General features: G+C 36.8%; 2 protein-coding genes across 3 annotated transcripts in view; one reads left to right on the top strand and one right to left on the bottom strand.

Annotated features, from left to right (window-relative positions):
• The window catches only part of LOC120340070 (uncharacterized), a 44857-nt gene extending 44467 nt beyond the window's left edge, over positions 1-390 (bottom strand). For both annotated transcript variants that reach the window (XM_078116392.1, XM_078116391.1), the window contains exon 1: positions 217-390. In XM_078116392.1, coding sequence (XP_077972518.1) covers positions 217-265 — 49 coding nt within the window. In that variant the 5' untranslated portion in view covers positions 266-390. The remainder of the gene's footprint in view (positions 1-216) is intronic.
• Positions 391-6732: 6342 nt separating this feature from the next.
• The window catches only part of LOC120340073 (uncharacterized), a 44195-nt gene continuing 33121 nt past the window's right edge, over positions 6733-17806 (top strand). Inside the window, exons 1-18 of the mRNA XM_078116099.1 lie at positions 6733-6836; positions 7912-7989; positions 8566-8644; positions 9276-9439; positions 10106-10197; positions 11048-11084; positions 11586-11606; positions 11691-11723; positions 11955-11987; positions 12179-12232; positions 12960-12992; positions 14002-14034; positions 15394-15426; positions 15722-15754; positions 16054-16086; positions 16375-16407; positions 16517-16549; positions 17110-17142. Of these exons, the coding sequence (XP_077972225.1) occupies positions 6782-6836; positions 7912-7989; positions 8566-8644; positions 9276-9439; positions 10106-10197; positions 11048-11084; positions 11586-11606; positions 11691-11723; positions 11955-11987; positions 12179-12232; positions 12960-12992; positions 14002-14034; positions 15394-15426; positions 15722-15754; positions 16054-16086; positions 16375-16407; positions 16517-16549; positions 17110-17142 (910 nt within the window). The 5' untranslated portion in view covers positions 6733-6781. The remainder of the gene's footprint in view (positions 6837-7911; positions 7990-8565; positions 8645-9275; positions 9440-10105; positions 10198-11047; positions 11085-11585; positions 11607-11690; positions 11724-11954; positions 11988-12178; positions 12233-12959; positions 12993-14001; positions 14035-15393; positions 15427-15721; positions 15755-16053; positions 16087-16374; positions 16408-16516; positions 16550-17109; positions 17143-17806) is intronic.

Genomic DNA, 17806 nt, shown 5'->3' with positions numbered 1-17806 from the left:
ATGAATGCACATGCAAAATCTGGAGCAGATTCAATCTCGCTTTCGTGAGATATCGCGTGCATCTAACAGACACACACACAGACACACAGACAGACAGACATACAGACAAATACCTATCAATATACTTACCGATCTTAAGATCGATAAGTAACAAAACGTCTTACCAAGTAGGGACAATTCAGCAAAACGGTCCACTTTGTACATACTATAACTTACTGATTTTAACTTTTGGATTTGCCGGGTCTTCGTAAACGTTTTCCGCCATCTTTGTTGGGTCTGGGTCTATTAAGTCAGGAATTGAGTCGTCGTCGAAGGAAAAATAGGTCAATCCGCCAAAATCGGGAATTTCAACAACTTGCTTCGCAATGGTGGTAATTAATTTAAGACTAATTATCTGTGATAATTGAGTTGTAAAATTGACTTATATTTGGTTCACGAGCTGGACACTAAACAAGAGAGGAGCTATGCTTGCTAAGTGAAGCACTGTATGATACTGCTGGATACATATGTGACCTGTGTTACAAGGGTTAATTTGTGACCTAACCCTCTATAGAGAAGGTCATTTAAAATAAGATTGGGGCCAAATATCCACCCCTATGCATTCCAATAGCCCTAAGAGAGATACACCCTCATTACTAACCCACTGCCTATATTATGTATAGACGGTCTTTTAGATGTAGATTGTGCCCGTATATGATATATCCACCCCTATGCGACCCAATAGCTCTCTACAAAGGAGGTCATTCGATAGGAACCATATCTCCCTCCTATTCCTGACTTATAGTCCAATAAATGGCAGCACAATAGCGCTACGGGACTATATTTCAATTTCTATTCCTAACCACCTGTTCAACAGTCGGTTACCTAAAGTTCAACAGTCCCTTAGGATAATTGCAATTTGGACCACATATCCATCCATATTCATAGCTTGCTGTCCATTCAAATGACGATTGAAACCACATACCAACTACTATCCCTAACCCGATGTAGATATGGCAGTTCCATAACATTCTACATGGAAGATCATTCAAACGGCAAATTTGGACCATATATTCACCCCTTTTCCTAACCTGCTGTCTATATTATAGAGCAATACCCATATACAGGGTAAGTCATTTAAATTGAGATTGAGGCCATTTATTTATCCCTATGAAAACCAATAACCCTATAAAAAAAGGTCAATCAAATGGCGATTTGGACCACATACACAACGCTATTTCTAACCTGCTGTCGGTATGGTAGCCCAGTTACCCTCTGTTGAGAGAGAGAGAGAGAGTTTTATTTCAACAAGCATTGCAATAATAATAAACATATCAACACAATAATAACATGCGCAAAGTTTTCGGTATAGACTGAGAGGATGGACTGAGCGATACGACCATACGGCCATCAAAGTCAATTCCCCCTTTCAAATTACGATTCGGAACATATACCCACAGCTTTCCTTACCTGCTGACGATATGGCAGCCCAATGGGCTTCACAGCGAAGATCATTCAAATTGCAATTGGTACCTTATATCCATTCTTATTTCTAACTTGCTATCTGTATAACAATCCAATAGATCTTTAGGAGAGAGGTCATTTAAATGGCAATTGGGACATTATACTATCACCCACCCTGCTTCATTAGAGCTTAAGAGCCTACTAAAAATGACGAATTGGACCACATGTCCATCGCTATTCATAACTTGCTGTCCATTTAAATGACGTCTGAAACCACATACCAGTACTATTCCCAAGCAGCAGGCTATTCGGGTGGCGATTGTCTTGTATCCAACACTATTTCTCTCCGACTGTTTTTGTGGCAACTTCTGCGGGTGAAGTCTTCCAGATTTCTTGCCATAAATTCATCTCTATTCGGACTAATGCGAGTCATTTCACCTTGTTTTCTTTCTATTTTAGAATCACGTGCCATAGGGTGAGCTGCAATAATATCAAGATGACGCACATCCTGAACAACCCTAACCTGGTAATTATACGATGTCCAGGTTGTGCGCCATCTTGATACGAATATTTCGGGAGCACCTTAAATAGTATGGGACTGGTGCACTAACATAGAATAGCACTGTCTGATGCACTTAATAATTGCTTGAAGCGGAATATGCTTTTTTTGTTAACATTTAGACGATACCAAAAGTGCTTATCAAAATAACGATTTTCTTAACAGTGTTACAAATTACGCTCTTCCCACCTTCGGACGCAGGAAGTCCAAAAACCAAATTGTTACCTCATAATATGACTAATTTTGAACGGATGTAGAATACGGTAATGAATGTCTAGGTAAATTATGCAATAATATTAGCAAAGCTTTTTAGCGTATCGGCCATTGAGCCACACATGGACTGCATAAAGAAGTAATACTTATAAAAAAAGATTTAATTAGAATCGCTGAATTAATCTATAGTACTTGAATTATTGACTGGAATGCTGGAAAATAGCAAGATATTTTGTACAAAGCCCTCGCCATTAATGCAAAGATGTAGGATTTGAGAAAAACAATCACGCCACGTTTTTTAATTAACAAATATGTAAGTCCCCAGTTAGGGTTAGGAATGATTTGAAAGATTGAATTTCCAGCGCGTTGTCGGGGTGTCTTTCTAGCGGAGGAGTGGTATAATATATCCAAATGACAGATTTGTAGAGTGAAAGAATATCTCAAATTAGGTCAGAAAATCGGATACGGATTGCCAAAAATGTCATTGATCTGCGTTAAAAAATGCCCCCCCCCCCCATCCCCCCCCACCCTTCTTTTTTTTGAAAATGTAAAAAAAATTCTGTATTATGTACCGGTCTAAATTGGTGATTCTAAATTTAAGAATTCCCCGCCCTTTGAAAATTCTTGGCTCCGACTGACAATTATCCAGTTCGGGCTAGGATTGATTTGAAAATTGGAACTTCCAGAGTAATCTGCATTCCTATACCTAACTAGATAGTTTCAAATTTCCTTATTCTGAGCGCTGGCGTGGATGTTTTTGGTAGTTGCTTTATACAAAATATCCAGATGGCAGGATTGCTAAGTGTGAGAATAGCCTGAATAAAGTTTTTCAATAATTTTCAGGTGTGACAACATATTTTAATTCTTAACTTGAATGAAATTGTATTTGAATATCCAGAGAGTGGCTCATATGCCGATGAAGATGATCAGTCAAATACATAACACATTTTTATAAATTACAAATAGTTTTATCACTAATAACGAAATACCCACCACCCCCTAAATTTGGAAACACTCCCCCCTAAAAAATAGTGGTGGTAGCCTTGCACCGGGCAAATCGTGTATGGTTTTGGAGATCCGAATTTTCAGAACGCCCTCTATTGAAAAGTCCTGGCTACGCCGCCAACTTAGTCTAAACGTTTAACCACTTGGAATCGCGACGACATCTATACCTTTAACGGTGCTCCCAAAGTATTTGTACCAAGATGGCGCACAACCTGAACATAGTATGTGTACCAGGTTAGGGTGTTCAGGTTGTGCGTCATCTTGGTATGAATACTTCCAGAGCGCCCCTTTATCTATCTATATATTTCTGAATCTGTAAAGTTCCGACAGCTTGACATGAATTTTGTCAATAAAATTCTAGAACTTTGGTCGCAAAGCCCCGGCGCTACTACGACTCCGGAGACAAACTCCAACTTCAACATCACCTGTAGCAAACACTATGAATCAAAGCGATAGGACTTTGGTCGCAAACCAGGTGTATGTCCTTTATTTTAGCAAGCGAAGGAAATGATTCTTTTAAGTGTTTCCTATGAATCATTATGACCAGACAATTCAAATTTGAGCAAAGTCCGTTGTATTATTTGTTAATAATAATGCTAATAAAAATATCAGTAAGTTGACTGAAATTTAGTTGTAATTAATAAACATATGCTGATATCAAATCAGTTTCCGTGGCAGTGTTAACTCAAAATGACGAAGTCCGTTTCGATTCGGCTGTGGAAGAACTAATAAAAATATAAGTAAATTCATTAGAATTTGGTTTTAATTATTAAACATGTATATAAGTGTTAAAGCATCAGTTTCCGTGATAATGTTAACTCAAAAGGGAAATTACGTTCTTTACTTTGGTGATAGAATCAATAATAATAACAGTGAGTTAACAAAGATTTACTTGTAAGTGATAAACATATATTAGTTTTCGTGACAATAACGTTTCGAAGTGGTTTCAAATTTTGGACACAAACGTTATCTCCTGCCAGGGGTGTAGACAGCAATTGTCAAGGGAGAGGGATTATGAAATTAATATTTCCCAAGTTATACCGTAACAGGTGCGAATACTTAAAACCAGCAAGATATATTTTACAAATACTGTCAATCAAGTTTGCTCCTTGTCTACTTCCTATTCGGAGAGAAAACTAGCAAAGATAAATATGCTCATGGACAAAATATAAGAGAAGCAAAATATAAGACTTTAATATGCATTTAATCTGATTACTTATGTTTTATGATTAGAGAAAATGTTTTATTAACCAAGTAGAATTACTTAGAAGTACTTCCACAGTCTCTGAGGATAAATACGCTCATGACCAAGAGATGGGCAGTGCAATGGCGCTCCAGAAGTATGTGTACCAATATGAAGGTAACCGGTGCGAAGGAAAACCGGAAAACGTGGAGACATGAAGGTCAAAAAAGCGTGAAGCTTTGAAAAATTGCTATGCATGGCACAAATTTTTTTTTTACATTTTTAAAGTCCGACCCTCAACTCTCTATACTACGACCCTCTATACTTGTAAAAATAGTAGACCTAACTGGCGTTTTCATATCGGCAGCCTATCCGAATGTAACTTAAACTGGAATCTTTACAATATACGGCCCAGAGGTATTATTGTACAAATATAAATTTAAATTCTATCTGCCATAGTAAACTTGCTAAAGTCCTCAAATTAACACTATGCCGGTCTTAGGTAAGGTTCTGGGTGTTGTTTTCAACAGTTATTTTTTGTTCCTCTGTGCATCGGGCGTCTCCCGGAAATGCAGGTCGCCTCGACTAATATATTTTCTTATATTCCTTTTAATCATTGTTCACTTTTTTATGCTATTATTACTGTTAAGCTCAATCATGGATATCGCCACTCGATCGATAACCAAGATTGGTTTCTCGCGCTCTATCCTGTACCCATGTTACGTTCCGATGTCCGCCATCTTGGTTCGCATACTTCGGGAGCACCCATTTTTGCTTTTTTTACATTTTGTCTCATTCAGTGAATTTCATGTATGGTGGGAAAATGACCTAAAACTATTTACTGGCTACTGACTAGGGCTTAATACACATCCACACTCAATGCAGAGTTAAAATGAGCTTACTTTTACAAAACCAATCAAGTTACAAACAGTACAATGCAATTAATTTAGCTGCGATTTTATAGTTACAAATAATTCGACAAGCCTACGTGGGCACACGGAACTCATTTGCGCAGCAATCAACGTGTGCAATAGCAAACTTATGCGGTTTGAGATTTTAGTTGAGAGCTAATCTAGGCTAATCTGGAATTAATTGCAGGTAATTTGGACTTCGCGATGAGTTAGCGACTTGGAGTTCAAATCCCGCATAGTCTAACAAAATGAGATTGTTCGTCCAGCAATGTGTAATACTGTGCAGGGGTGTGCGACCTTTAAAACAGGAGGGCCAGATTCAAATAACTCGGTGTAACCGCGTGACGCACCTTTATTTAACATAGGCTTTCTAGTGGTTGGCAGGCACTAAAATTTACTCGTTTGCGCAGTAATTAACGTGTGCAATAGCAAACCTATACGGTTAGAAATTTTAGTTGGCATGGTCAAGCCCGGAACAAAATCTTGACTACCAGACTCTAATCCCTGCTGGGATTATTTGTACAAAACCCCCGCCCGTAATGCAAAATGTGAGATTAGAGAAAAACATCCTGGTACGTTTCAAATTACCGGCTTGTAATCATCAAGTTGGGGTTCGGAGTGATTTAAAGTTGTGAATTTCAAGTGCAATCTGCATCTCTAACAGGGGCGTAGCCAAAAAAAGGGGGGCGGGGGAGGGGTCTGAAATTTTTATTTGCCAAGTTAAATCCAAGTTAGATCGAAACAGCTAGCGCAGGGTGGTCCAAACCCAGGCCCGCGGGCCACATGTAGCCCGCCGCTTCATTATCTATGGCCCGCGTCACATTCGGAGAGGAATCAAAAAATCGCATTTTGTGTTGTTTCGTCATAAAATTACCCGAAAAACTTTTGACATATTGTTGCATCCTTAATGTCACTGAATTGACTAGTGTTATGACTTGCTGAGGCAACTAGCAAAATTAAACGAGCAAAGTTCTTGTCACTATTGTGGCCCGCGAACAATGCAAAAGTTATTTTGTGGCCCGCGGAGCTGCCAATCTTGGACCACCCTGAGCTAGCGGATCGAATGGAACGCTAAATACACGTGTTTTTATTAGTCTTGGGGTCTAAAAAGCATTTCAAGCTACGAAAAATTGCTATTTATGATACAGAAAAATGATTTTATTTTTTTACATTTCAAAAGGGGGGAGGGGGGTGGGGGGTCGACTCGCAACACCACCCCCTTGGGTACGCCACTGATTCCTATCCCTAACCCTAACTGGATAATTATTAAATTCTTATTTTAAGCGTTCGCGGGGAGCCATCTTAGTTTTGCGGGGATCCGTTACCTTTCCTGTTCAATATAAACCCAATAGTTAAACTTCTATCCAATTGTATAATTAAAGAAGCTTTTTTTGTATATTATCATTATTATTCATTACAGTATTAATTTTTAAAAATTGAAAACTTGCAACGACGCAAATATTGATAATGGCGGAAGAAAATGTCTACGAGAATCCGGCGAATCCAAGACAAGCCCCGACCGGTTAGTGAAGTTTTATTTTGTTAAAATAATTCAGATGTCTAGACCGACTATTACGGCCACAGTTAGGCTAGTGTTACTTAGGCGTATATTCTTGACTGCTTGACAAAATTTGAAGAAAAGCTTTTCATCGGAACCCGAGAAATTATGTTTTTTTTTTGCCGGAAAGATGAAGAAGTTTACTACCTTTCTAGCAGGTTCGAAATGTTTCACCACGAGTATTGCTCAGCCTTTTTTTGGGTACTCCCGTAGTATGTGTACCAGGTTATGGTTATGCCATGATTTTATTCCGTTTTTCCTTATTTTAGTTCTATTGTCTGTGTTAGCCGAGTGAGTATACATCCTGCCCATAGGTTTCAGTTCCTTTACACAACTTGCTCTAAAGTAGGCAAAAAAATCAGTTACCTCAATATTGGTACACATACTTCTGGAGCGCCGTTTTTTACCGGCCCCCCTAAATTATTTTTTTTTATTCCGAAAAGACAAAGAAGTTTACTAGCTTTATCGTATGTTTACAATGTTTCACCATGTGCATGGCTGAGCCGTTTGACCAAATCTTGACTAATTTAAAATTAGTAGTTATCTCATCAAATCTCGCATTTTTGCGTTAGTGACGCGGGCTTTATGAAAAAGATCACAAACGTGTTTGATTTCAAATTTTTCAATTTTTTTTGGTACCGTTTCACAGGCTTTTGCGGGACTTCAAACGTGGGGTTCTCATATCTACGCAGTATTGAAAGAACTCAATTCTAACTCAAACTCGCCTTGCAAATAAAAACAGTAGCGACAAAACTTGAAATATAGACAGGAAGTACAGTCGCTCGACAAGACATTGGGCTCCACTAAATATTTGAATAAGCTTGACTTGATACTTGAATATTTCGAGACTCGATTCGACTCACGACTTACTTTATGTTCAGCAAAGGTTTTCAGCAACCAATAGGCCTCGTGCCAAAACTAGTACCTAACACGGTATATACTCCCTTTTCTACCTATTTTCTTATGCCTATGCGACTATATCTTCCTTTAACATAATTTAACAAAATCAAGTTAGTTCAAATCCTCTGTATTTTTATAGGAGGTAGAGGAAATCCCAGGCATCAGGTCGTTGACATGGGAAATGAAGGCGAAGTTTATGTCAATGAACGAGCTGTTGGTAAGTTGCGGCTTCAATCCATAGCTATAAAGATCTCTGGTTCAACTCTCATGCCTCGCACCTTATCCAGACTGTGGTAAATTAAGCGGGGGGGGGGGGGGGGGGGGGGACTGTGGTAAATTGAGTAGGTAATACCGAACCGGAAATATTTCATTTTTTTCAAAAATTGTAACTCCTTATGCAAATAGTCCGGTCCTAAAGGTGGTAAAATTCGACTCATAGGCTCGAAGTAGAAGCCACTTGTCCTAGTACTTGTCACTCGGGAGTGAGTGACTTACTCAACCTCGGAATCGAACTTTTGATTTCACTAGGATTCAGACTTGACTTAAAACTTTGCGGGTTTAGGTCTTGTACCCTCATAATTGTGGGATAAATACGCTTCTAACAGACAGTTGTCCCAGCAGTTGTAAAAAAATTGAAAACCTTCTACCTACTCTTCCATCTTTAAGCCCTAAATATTTGAAATTATTTGTTCCAGTAGTTGCAAAAACAAAAACGATTTACAACAACAACAACAGCAATAAATAGCAAAACGATCCATACTTTTACTCTGTAAATAAAAAAGATCATTTTCAGATGTTGCCGAAGGAGAACAAGGTGCACGTGTAAATGACTCAGCCATTATGAGAGATGTCGGATCGATTGACTCTCAGAAGTAAATATTTTTTCCGGCTTATTTTGATTAATATTTTGAACTTTAGAAGTTTAACATACCTTATGCTCGAAGCAAAAATGAGGAGAAAGTGTCATAGGTACTATTGTCCCATCGCTAATTCGCTGATTCGTTTTCTTTGACTTGTTCAGATTACTTGTGTCTGTTGCTACAAACAAAGCCAGATAAGAGCAGTAACTGATATTTAACGATATCTTGAACAATCGCTCTACAGAGTAACTTTGCGGTCGAAGGTATCTAAGCTCTCTAAGCGCGTATATTCATTTATCTCGGCCGGGTCATTTGGAAAAGGGTACTGATAGTGTGCCAGGAAACATGAGATTTCGTTAAATCGTTCAAGAATAGAGCGAAATTGTGAACAAAAAAGCGTAAAAATTTATAAAAATGTCTGCAAATCCCGAATAACTCCATTAAAAAAACAAGCAGTTTAAAACAATGACCACGTTATTAAAATACATTTCCGAAAGTACGATGATAAATATCGTACTCAACAAATAGCACTGGCAGTTTCAAGAATGGACCATGAGGCGTTTTCTCCCATCTCCACTCTAAACAAGCCTCGACTGTAATTCAAAAAGTAATTTCATTTTAAAATTTTGATAACATTTTTCAGGTCCATTCTATCAGACAAACCTTCCCGCCAAAAATTGAAACGAGATGCTTTGGCCGAAATGAAGCGGGAAAAACGAGAGAAAAAATTCGAGAGAGAAAGAAAAAAGAGAGAAAAGAAAAACTTTATGGAACAGTTGGAAATGAAGTTTGGAAAATTTACCGCAAGTAGGAAAGGATTATTTTATTTATATTTATCTCGAAAGAGAGAGGAAAGTCGACAAAACTAATATTAATCTAACCAAGTCGTTTCACGATCAAGCCCCCTCTTCCAAAGACCATTATCACGCGTGGCCACATGCGCTTCAATAGAAATTCCCAGTTTTGCTTTTTGACTGTTTTCCAACAAATATTTTATGCGCTACCTTTAATAATGAAAAAGCCAACAAAATTGCTAAATGAATTGCAATCAAAGAATTAAACAAACCAAAGTCAATTTACCTTAAATTAATGCGGTCATCGCGAATGGTATACGAAGTGAAGGTTTTTGCTCGTGGATTAAAAAAAACTGCTCAATGGCTTTTAGGATAAGCGCAGGGTTCAGTTTTAGAAACCCTGTACTGTAGCTACGAAAACAGAGCTCCATAAGTGCGTGTACCAATATGGAGATAACTAATTTTGTTCGCCTACTTTACATCAAGTTGTATAAAGGGACTGAAGCCCATGGGCAGGTTGTATATTTACTTGGTTAACACAGACAGTCCCCGAACTCGTAAAAGAACTGAAAGAAGGAAAATCCGAATAAAAAAAAAAACATGTACTTGAACTACAAAACGGTCTTCTAGTGACATCTAGCGGGTATAGTTTCTAACATTACTATCCTTGCCTATACAGAAATCGGTTGGAGAGCAACATTGGCATTCATGGTTTTCATCTTCTCAATAGCTGTTGTGTCCTGTGTATTTGTTGTTTTCGTTTACTTGGGGGTGAGTGCTTCTGTGTAGTAGCTGACCTTTGCACAGAAATATAGGATTTAGGATCTTTTGTGTAAAGCCAACGCCACTAATGTAAAAATGTAGTATTTGAGAAAAACACCTCGTCACGTTTTTAAATAAAAAATTAGGGTATTCCCGAAGTATGCGCACCAAGATGTCGCATAACCTGAACCCTAACCTGGTACACAACCTGAGTTCAGGTTGTACGCCATCTTGGTGCGCATACTTCAGGAGGTCCAAAATTAGTAATTATACAGTTGGAGTTAAGAATGATTTAAAATTCTGAATTTCGAGCGCAATCTGCATTCCTATCCCAAACTAGATAATTACTGATTTTGAACGTTGGCGGGCGTTTTTTTTTTTTTGGCGGCGGCTCCGTACAAAATATCCAGTACTTCTGTGCAAACGGTGGGACGCACAGACAATTTTTTAAGGGAGCGTGAAGCTAATTAAGAATAAAAATATCTGTTAAACTTGATCTTGTCCGCGTTCTTTAGATATTACCTTTTAAAAACTGGCGCTGAAACCTATGGGCAGGGGGTATATTCAGTTGGCTAACACAGACAGTCCCCGAACTCGTAATAGAACTAAAATAAGGAAAATCGGAATAAAATTATGGCCTAACCCTAACCTGATACACACACTGCGGGACTATCTAAAAACTTTTTATTTATTTCATTATTTATGTTCAGTCCATGTGTTCAATCAATGTGTTTTTGAATAAAACATACTTCCCGCTTACTATCTGTGATTTGTAGCTTATCGTTAGCTAGGTATTTACCAGTTGTGAGTAAGATGTATTCACTGCCTACCTGACAATAAATTTTGTCTCCTTTTGCAGGGAAAGGTCGAAAAACCGGATCCAGAGTTTGTTAAAGGTATGTTTGTTGAATAGCAAACTATGTTGAGCATATTTTACCAGTTTGGCTGTATGTTGTTAAAAAGAAATCTCATTGTTGTGAAATACAAGACAATAATGCTCAAATATAAAGACACGAAAGGCGAATTTACACTACATACACGCACCGTTTATGAAGCTCTAGAAAAATCCGCACGGTATCGCACTTTACACATCAGCAAAATTTTAGTAAGCCTCAATCTTAAGTTGGGACCTCCTGAAGTATGCGCTCCAAGATGGCGCACAACCTGAATTCAGGTTGTGTACCAGGTGAAGGTTCAGATTGTGCGACATCTTGGTGCGCATACTCCAGGAGTACCTTAAGTTGTTTAAAACAAAATTACATATGAATTAGCTACCCGCGAGACGCTTATTTTCGACTAGACGATTGCCCCAGTACGATTTTATATCCATTCCCACAACCACCTCCGCAGAATAACAATAATATTGCTCTTCTTATGCATACTTATGTTTTTCATAGCCCAGCAAGAGAAACTGCGCCGTGAGTATCATTGGCACTAAATTAAACCAAGATTAAAAACCCTGCTTACATAGGAACTAAAATCTATCTTTAATTTATTTTTAGAAGAAAATGAAGCTTTCAAAGCGATGATCGACGGTAAAAAAGTTTTTTATTTTATTTATATCAATTTTCCACTAACTTAAAATTGCATTCATTTCCATGAAAAAATATAAAAAATTTATTAGAAAATTCTATTTTTAAAGTACCGTTGCCAAAGCAGTATAAAGTATAACAGTGCCAAATTCGCTAGTGAAAGACCTGTAAAATCATATTTTACGTAACGGTTATCGGCTACCAATAACCGACTTACCAATATTTTTTTTCCAGATGTGTACCAGAAAATAACGAAGCAAATGAACGGTAAAATATTTTTTTTATAAGAATGTATTGGGTCCACAGCCAATCGACTTTGGGTACCACTGATTTTATGTGTCTTGTTGACGTTTTCAATAAATAACCCGACCAGTCCAACATACTATCAGTATTTTGTTCGAAAAAGACCAAAGAAAATTTTCAACTTTAAATAGTTTATCATTCTTATTAATTTTCAGATATGGAAGACAAATTTGACGAAGACATGGAACGGGTCGTGAGTTCTATTAACAGTAAGTGAAGAATTGTAAAACTAATTGGTTGATCCAGCAGCAGCCGGGTCATGTCTTTCAAAAGCCTGACATGGTCAAACTACGGCCCGCTGGGTACTCCCATCTGTGCACGTCTGATGCTGCCACAATTGAATTAAAACCAAATTTTGTTTTTGTTTTAGCTAAAAAAAATAGCTCAAGGAATTTGTTGAGATTGCGATTAAATTTAGTTTTGGCACGAGTCTTATAGTTTTCCATTTTGGCTTTTGTAACGCTGTAAATATTATTCATAAAATGTAATTTTTTATGTCACAATTACGTAGCCAACCAGTTTAGGTTGGTGAAATTTTCGGCCTCTTACACAACCTGCTCTAAGCACTTAGAGCTTTGATGCCCTTTGTAAAAAAAAGTAATAAAATTGAAAATGGGGTTGCATGGTATCTGAAATTGAATGAGTAAGTTTTAGTTACTGATTCAAAGCCAAGCTTAGATAATATAGATTTGGTTTAAGCCTGAACTCGGGAAAAAAAATAATCAAAAATATATTTAGATATTTAGCCAATAGTTAGGACTGAGTTATGCGATGAATTCTAATACCTTTATTAAACACTGGATCGCCATAGCAAATTCGTCTATGGAAATTTCAGTCTGTGTAATTTAAGAAATTTAGTGGCATATTGTCTAATGAAGTATTTCGCCGCGTGAAAATGAAAATGCGTTTAATTAACTTAATTTTTTATTTTAACAGATGAAACCGAACATGTCAAAGACTTCATGGGAGGTAATAGAATGCGTATTTAATTTTAAAACTCCAATTATGTATTGAAAGTTAGGTCTGAACAAAAATAACAAATCTGCTAATCGTGCGAGAAACTTAATGAAAAATATAGAGTGTACTCTAGTGCGGTGGTTCCAAAAGGGGGCCCACTAGTGGGCCGCAGAGATTTTCTTAGTGCGCCCCGAAGATGGACTTCGTGGAGGTAATAAAATGCGCATTCGATTTCAAACTTTGATTATGTATTGAAAGTTGGGTCTGAATAAAAAGGTTTCGTAACAAGCTACTAATCTTGCGAGAAACTCAATCGCGGCGATTTTCTTAGTGCGCCCTGAAAATTACCAGAATTGTGTTGAAGATAACTAATATATTATTGATTATTTTACAAAATCATTTTACTTTTCTATGCCGTTTAATTTCTGTTACGTAGTGTTCTGTTACAATCACAAAATTTATTTTTATTTGAAGAAAACAATTTTTTATCGTGTAAGTGCTTGATTTCCTGATAATTTGGCGCCACACGATCTAAAAGTTTAGGAAACGCTGCTTTCGTGAATACACATAGGACTTACTTAATTGCTTTTAAGGAATTCATGTTTCATAACAAGTTAAAAACAAAATCTCATATTTACGCAAAAAAGTTTTTGCATAGTAAATACAGGCAAATGATAAGACACCTAAACGTACCAGTCTTCTACTGCTTATTAGATAATTGAAATACATTTCATACTGCACATATGACACTTGGAACAAGAGGAACACGCGGGCAATTGGGATACGTCGCAAGTGGGGCACGTGGAATGAGTGACACAAGTGGAACACGTGGGGCAAGTGAAACCCGTTGTCAATTGCGGCACGTAGGCAAGTGATACGCGTGGGCGAATGGAACACGAAATTTGGCAATTTGGGTGACAAATGTTCTTCCAATATTATTAGGTTTTTGTAATCTGTCGTATTTTGATTAAATATAAACAATTTCCATAAATAGATCAAATCTTACATTATTTCCGTGCAGATAACGAAGATCATGTCGTCAAAGCGTTTAACAGTAAGTATAAGAATTTTTGTCACTTCCGTTTTCTTCCTATTTTTGCCCAGACTGGACTTTGCACAAGAACAAGAGATATATGCTCAAATATATGGACACGTAGCGCAAATTTGGATAACGTCATAGCACACAAAAAAACTAATCCCATATATCTCACCGGAATATTTGAAATAAATAAAAATTATAGCCTTCTAGCGAAAAATTTAATCTTAGCCATGGATAGGCAGTTACTTTTCTGAGTGAACCAGTTGCAGATAATTGACTTGGTTACTGGGATGAAGCCTCAAAACTCAGTATAAAAAACATCATATTTACAACAACCAGTCTAACTTTTAAATAATAAAAAGAAACACAATATAACAATTGGGGTGCATGATATAACCCGCGGGTTGCAATTTGCCTACCCCAGACTTGAACAATAAAAATAATTTTATTCAAATAATTTTTGAAAATTAATGTCATTCGAGACTGGTCGGTTTAGTGGCGGTTAAATTAATCAAGACTAATTGATGAACAAGATTTCTAAACCTGAAGTCTTGACTACAACGCCTATCCATGTTCACTCCAGCCAGCAAGTTAGAAAAATAATCATACTTGATTGAAATCAAAGTCATTTCAAAAAATTTAATTTGTCGCTAAAGATTCAAATGGACAAGCCGGAATCCGAATCCAAAAAAATCGAACCCCATTGCTTAGATTATGGGTTTGCAGTCTTTAATACAAAAGGGCCATTTACAAATAACTCGGTGAAACTTCGGGCCGCTCCTTTATTTAACCTAGGCTTTTTATTAGTTGCAGGCATCAAAATTTTGGGTATTGATTTTTTACATGTGTTGTTCAATTCCCACAAGTTAACTATTAGGATATCAAAACGTCATAGGCATATATAATATTTTGGACACAGGTATAGTATAGACTTTACAACGTAAATCCGAATTCGGAAATCCGAACTACATTGCTTTGATAATGGATGTGCAATTGGGGCATCAAAACGTCATAGGCATAGATAATAATTTGGACTCAGGTATAGACTTTGCAAAGCAAAGAGATTAAAAGTTTAATCTGGTACGTACCAGATTAAACTTAAATACAAACTCATTTTGTAGGACGCACCATTGAAAATTGGCACTTCCCGGTTCCTTGTGAGCCACATCTGTTAGCAGCGATACCGAATAGTCTCATCCGCCTAGAGATTAACAAATAGATCGAAATTCGAATCTGCAAGGTTTGAGTATCCCATAGGAATTCCAAAGATTTTTCATATTGTTACTATTTGTACGACTCTTTGGGCTCTCCTGAGCATGAACAACCAAGCCCTTTCAAATGGTTACTGACACGGAACTTTCTGCCATTTTTCAGACACTGGAGATTATGTCAGTGAGATCGTAAAGAGTGAGTACTTTTTAAATGTTTTCAACAGCTTTTATTTAAATAAACTTAAAATGGAGATAGCACGAGAGCTTTTAAAAACAACAACAAATAGACCAGTTTCACGGAATATATGAAATATTTCAGTAAAACCGTAACAGCTTCTTACTACAACAAAGAATTAGGCAGCAATATGTATGACAATAGAAATACAAATCACTTCAACATCTTCTCTAGTAGCCCATCTATATTATAGAAAACTTGGCGAAGGGTACGATATATTATTCTCTTCATAATTTGTTTTTTTTATTTATTATAGAACAAGAAGAACAAATTGAGGAACAGTTCGAAGGTAAGGCTATATTCTTGCTACAATGATGATTGCATCGAATTACAATTCATGGTTCATTCTATGAGATTCAAACAATTTTCTGCGGGTGCTCCAGAAGTATGCGCACCAAGATGTCGCACAACCTGAATCCTACCCGGTACACACATACTCTGTTCAGGTTGTGCGCCATCTTGGTGCGCATACTTCTGGAGGTCCTTTCTGCGCACTAACATTAAGTGTATTTTTGTCCGACCAAGCTCAAACTTCTGTAGAAAAGCACATTTGGTTCTATATGCATATAGATTTCTTTTTTTTTTCAGACCAAACCGCTAAAATCAAGCATAATTCCTACGGTAAGACGGTTTATTATGTACAATTCTCCGAGTTTATTGTTTTTAATTTGCGGTGAATTTGATGTGAGAAGGCGAAAATGCCTCTGCCACTCCTGACAAAGCAGAATTTAAGGTGTCCGTATTAGTTGCGGAACGAACCGGCGTTCAATAATACAATTGAGCGATGCTCAGATATATGGACACGACGCCAAAACAAAGTCTATCAGCGATCTTTCCGCTTGTGCCCTTAATTATTGGAAAACTATAGAAACTTTTTTGTCAGTATTATCATTTACTTATTTTGATTAGAAATTCACAAAGAGACTTCAAAAAAATTAGATGGTGAGTAGAATAACAATTTCCAAATTTTTCATTTTATTTATTAAGGTATTTCATTATCTTGAGATTCTATGTCACGAGACGGTCTCAAAATTTTTAATTCTTTTTTCAGTGATGGGCAAAGATATATCGGCACTTTTTAGGAGTAAGTATAATTCAATTCCGCAACATCATAACATAGTAGTCCACTTTTTACTGGAGCGTAGCCAGCCCAAATTTTATTTTGGATGATCGAGCTAACTTTTTTTTGTATAATGACTTAACACGAGGCTAACGCGTGCCTTTTGCTCCGCCGATATCATTCAGAAAATGTAAAAAAGCAAAAAAAATTAACTCAGCCATCGTCCCAATACGAAATTGTGACGTGATAATATCGAAATTACTTGTCATAATGTGAAAACGTGACGTAACAATACAAGTTTCATCCCAATACAAAAATGTGACGTCACAATATCTCAGATATTTGTCATAATGAAAAACATGACGTCATTACTTCCCAAGTAATTGTCACAATACAAAACTCGACGTCCAACCATTCCTAGTATTTATCATAGTATGAATACTTTACGTCATAATATCCCAAGTATCCGTCACAATATATATATACGTGACGTCATAATGCCGCCAGAATTCGGGGGATCATGATCTAATGTAGGTTTTGTGAAAATATAAATAGAGTTTTATTCTGAAAGCAATTTTCTTCAGATCAAGATGCGTCTATTGATGGTCACATTTCAAGTATAGTATAGTTTTTTTGTTCACTATAAATATTTGACTTTTTGTTTGGTTGCTTTTTATATAAATTAGATTTGTTTTTTAATTTTTTACTTCTTCGCTGAATAAAATAATGATTTTGATTTTATTTGATTCGACAAAAGTAAGGTAACGTGTTTTCACCCGAAACTAAAATGTCAAGAGCTACTGAATAGGAATTTTGGTGGTGCGTTACATGTTAGTAAGTGTCTAGCACTGATGTCACTTTACCTAGAACAGAACCTTTTTGTTATTGTGGAACCCCTGATATAACTTTTGTTTTTCATGGAACCTCATTAACAAAATTGTACATTGTAACAGAGGAGTGAAATTATCAGCATCCATTTCTTCAAACAGTTTTTCAAAAACTCTTTTTTCCTTTTCATTTATGCAATTACAGTTTTTACAACTACATCCAAACGCTTTGTAGATCAGTTTTTACTTGCGTATCAAAACCTAACGGTTTTACATATAAACTCACGGAAGCTCTAGGATATCAAAAACCAGTGGTTTCCAAATTGCGGTTCGTGTAGCTATACAATATGGCCCGTCGAATTTGATTGAAATAGTTTACCACTTTATGTATTTATTTATTTTCATTCTGAATACCGCCACTTGTGCTACGTCATCACCACAGTTTAAGCATATG

Source organism: Styela clava, chromosome 9, assembly GCF_964204865.1.
Source record: "Styela clava chromosome 9, kaStyClav1.hap1.2, whole genome shotgun sequence".
NCBI lineage: Eukaryota > Metazoa > Chordata > Ascidiacea > Stolidobranchia > Styelidae > Styela > Styela clava.
This window is presented reverse-complemented; position numbering and strand designations above follow the sequence as displayed.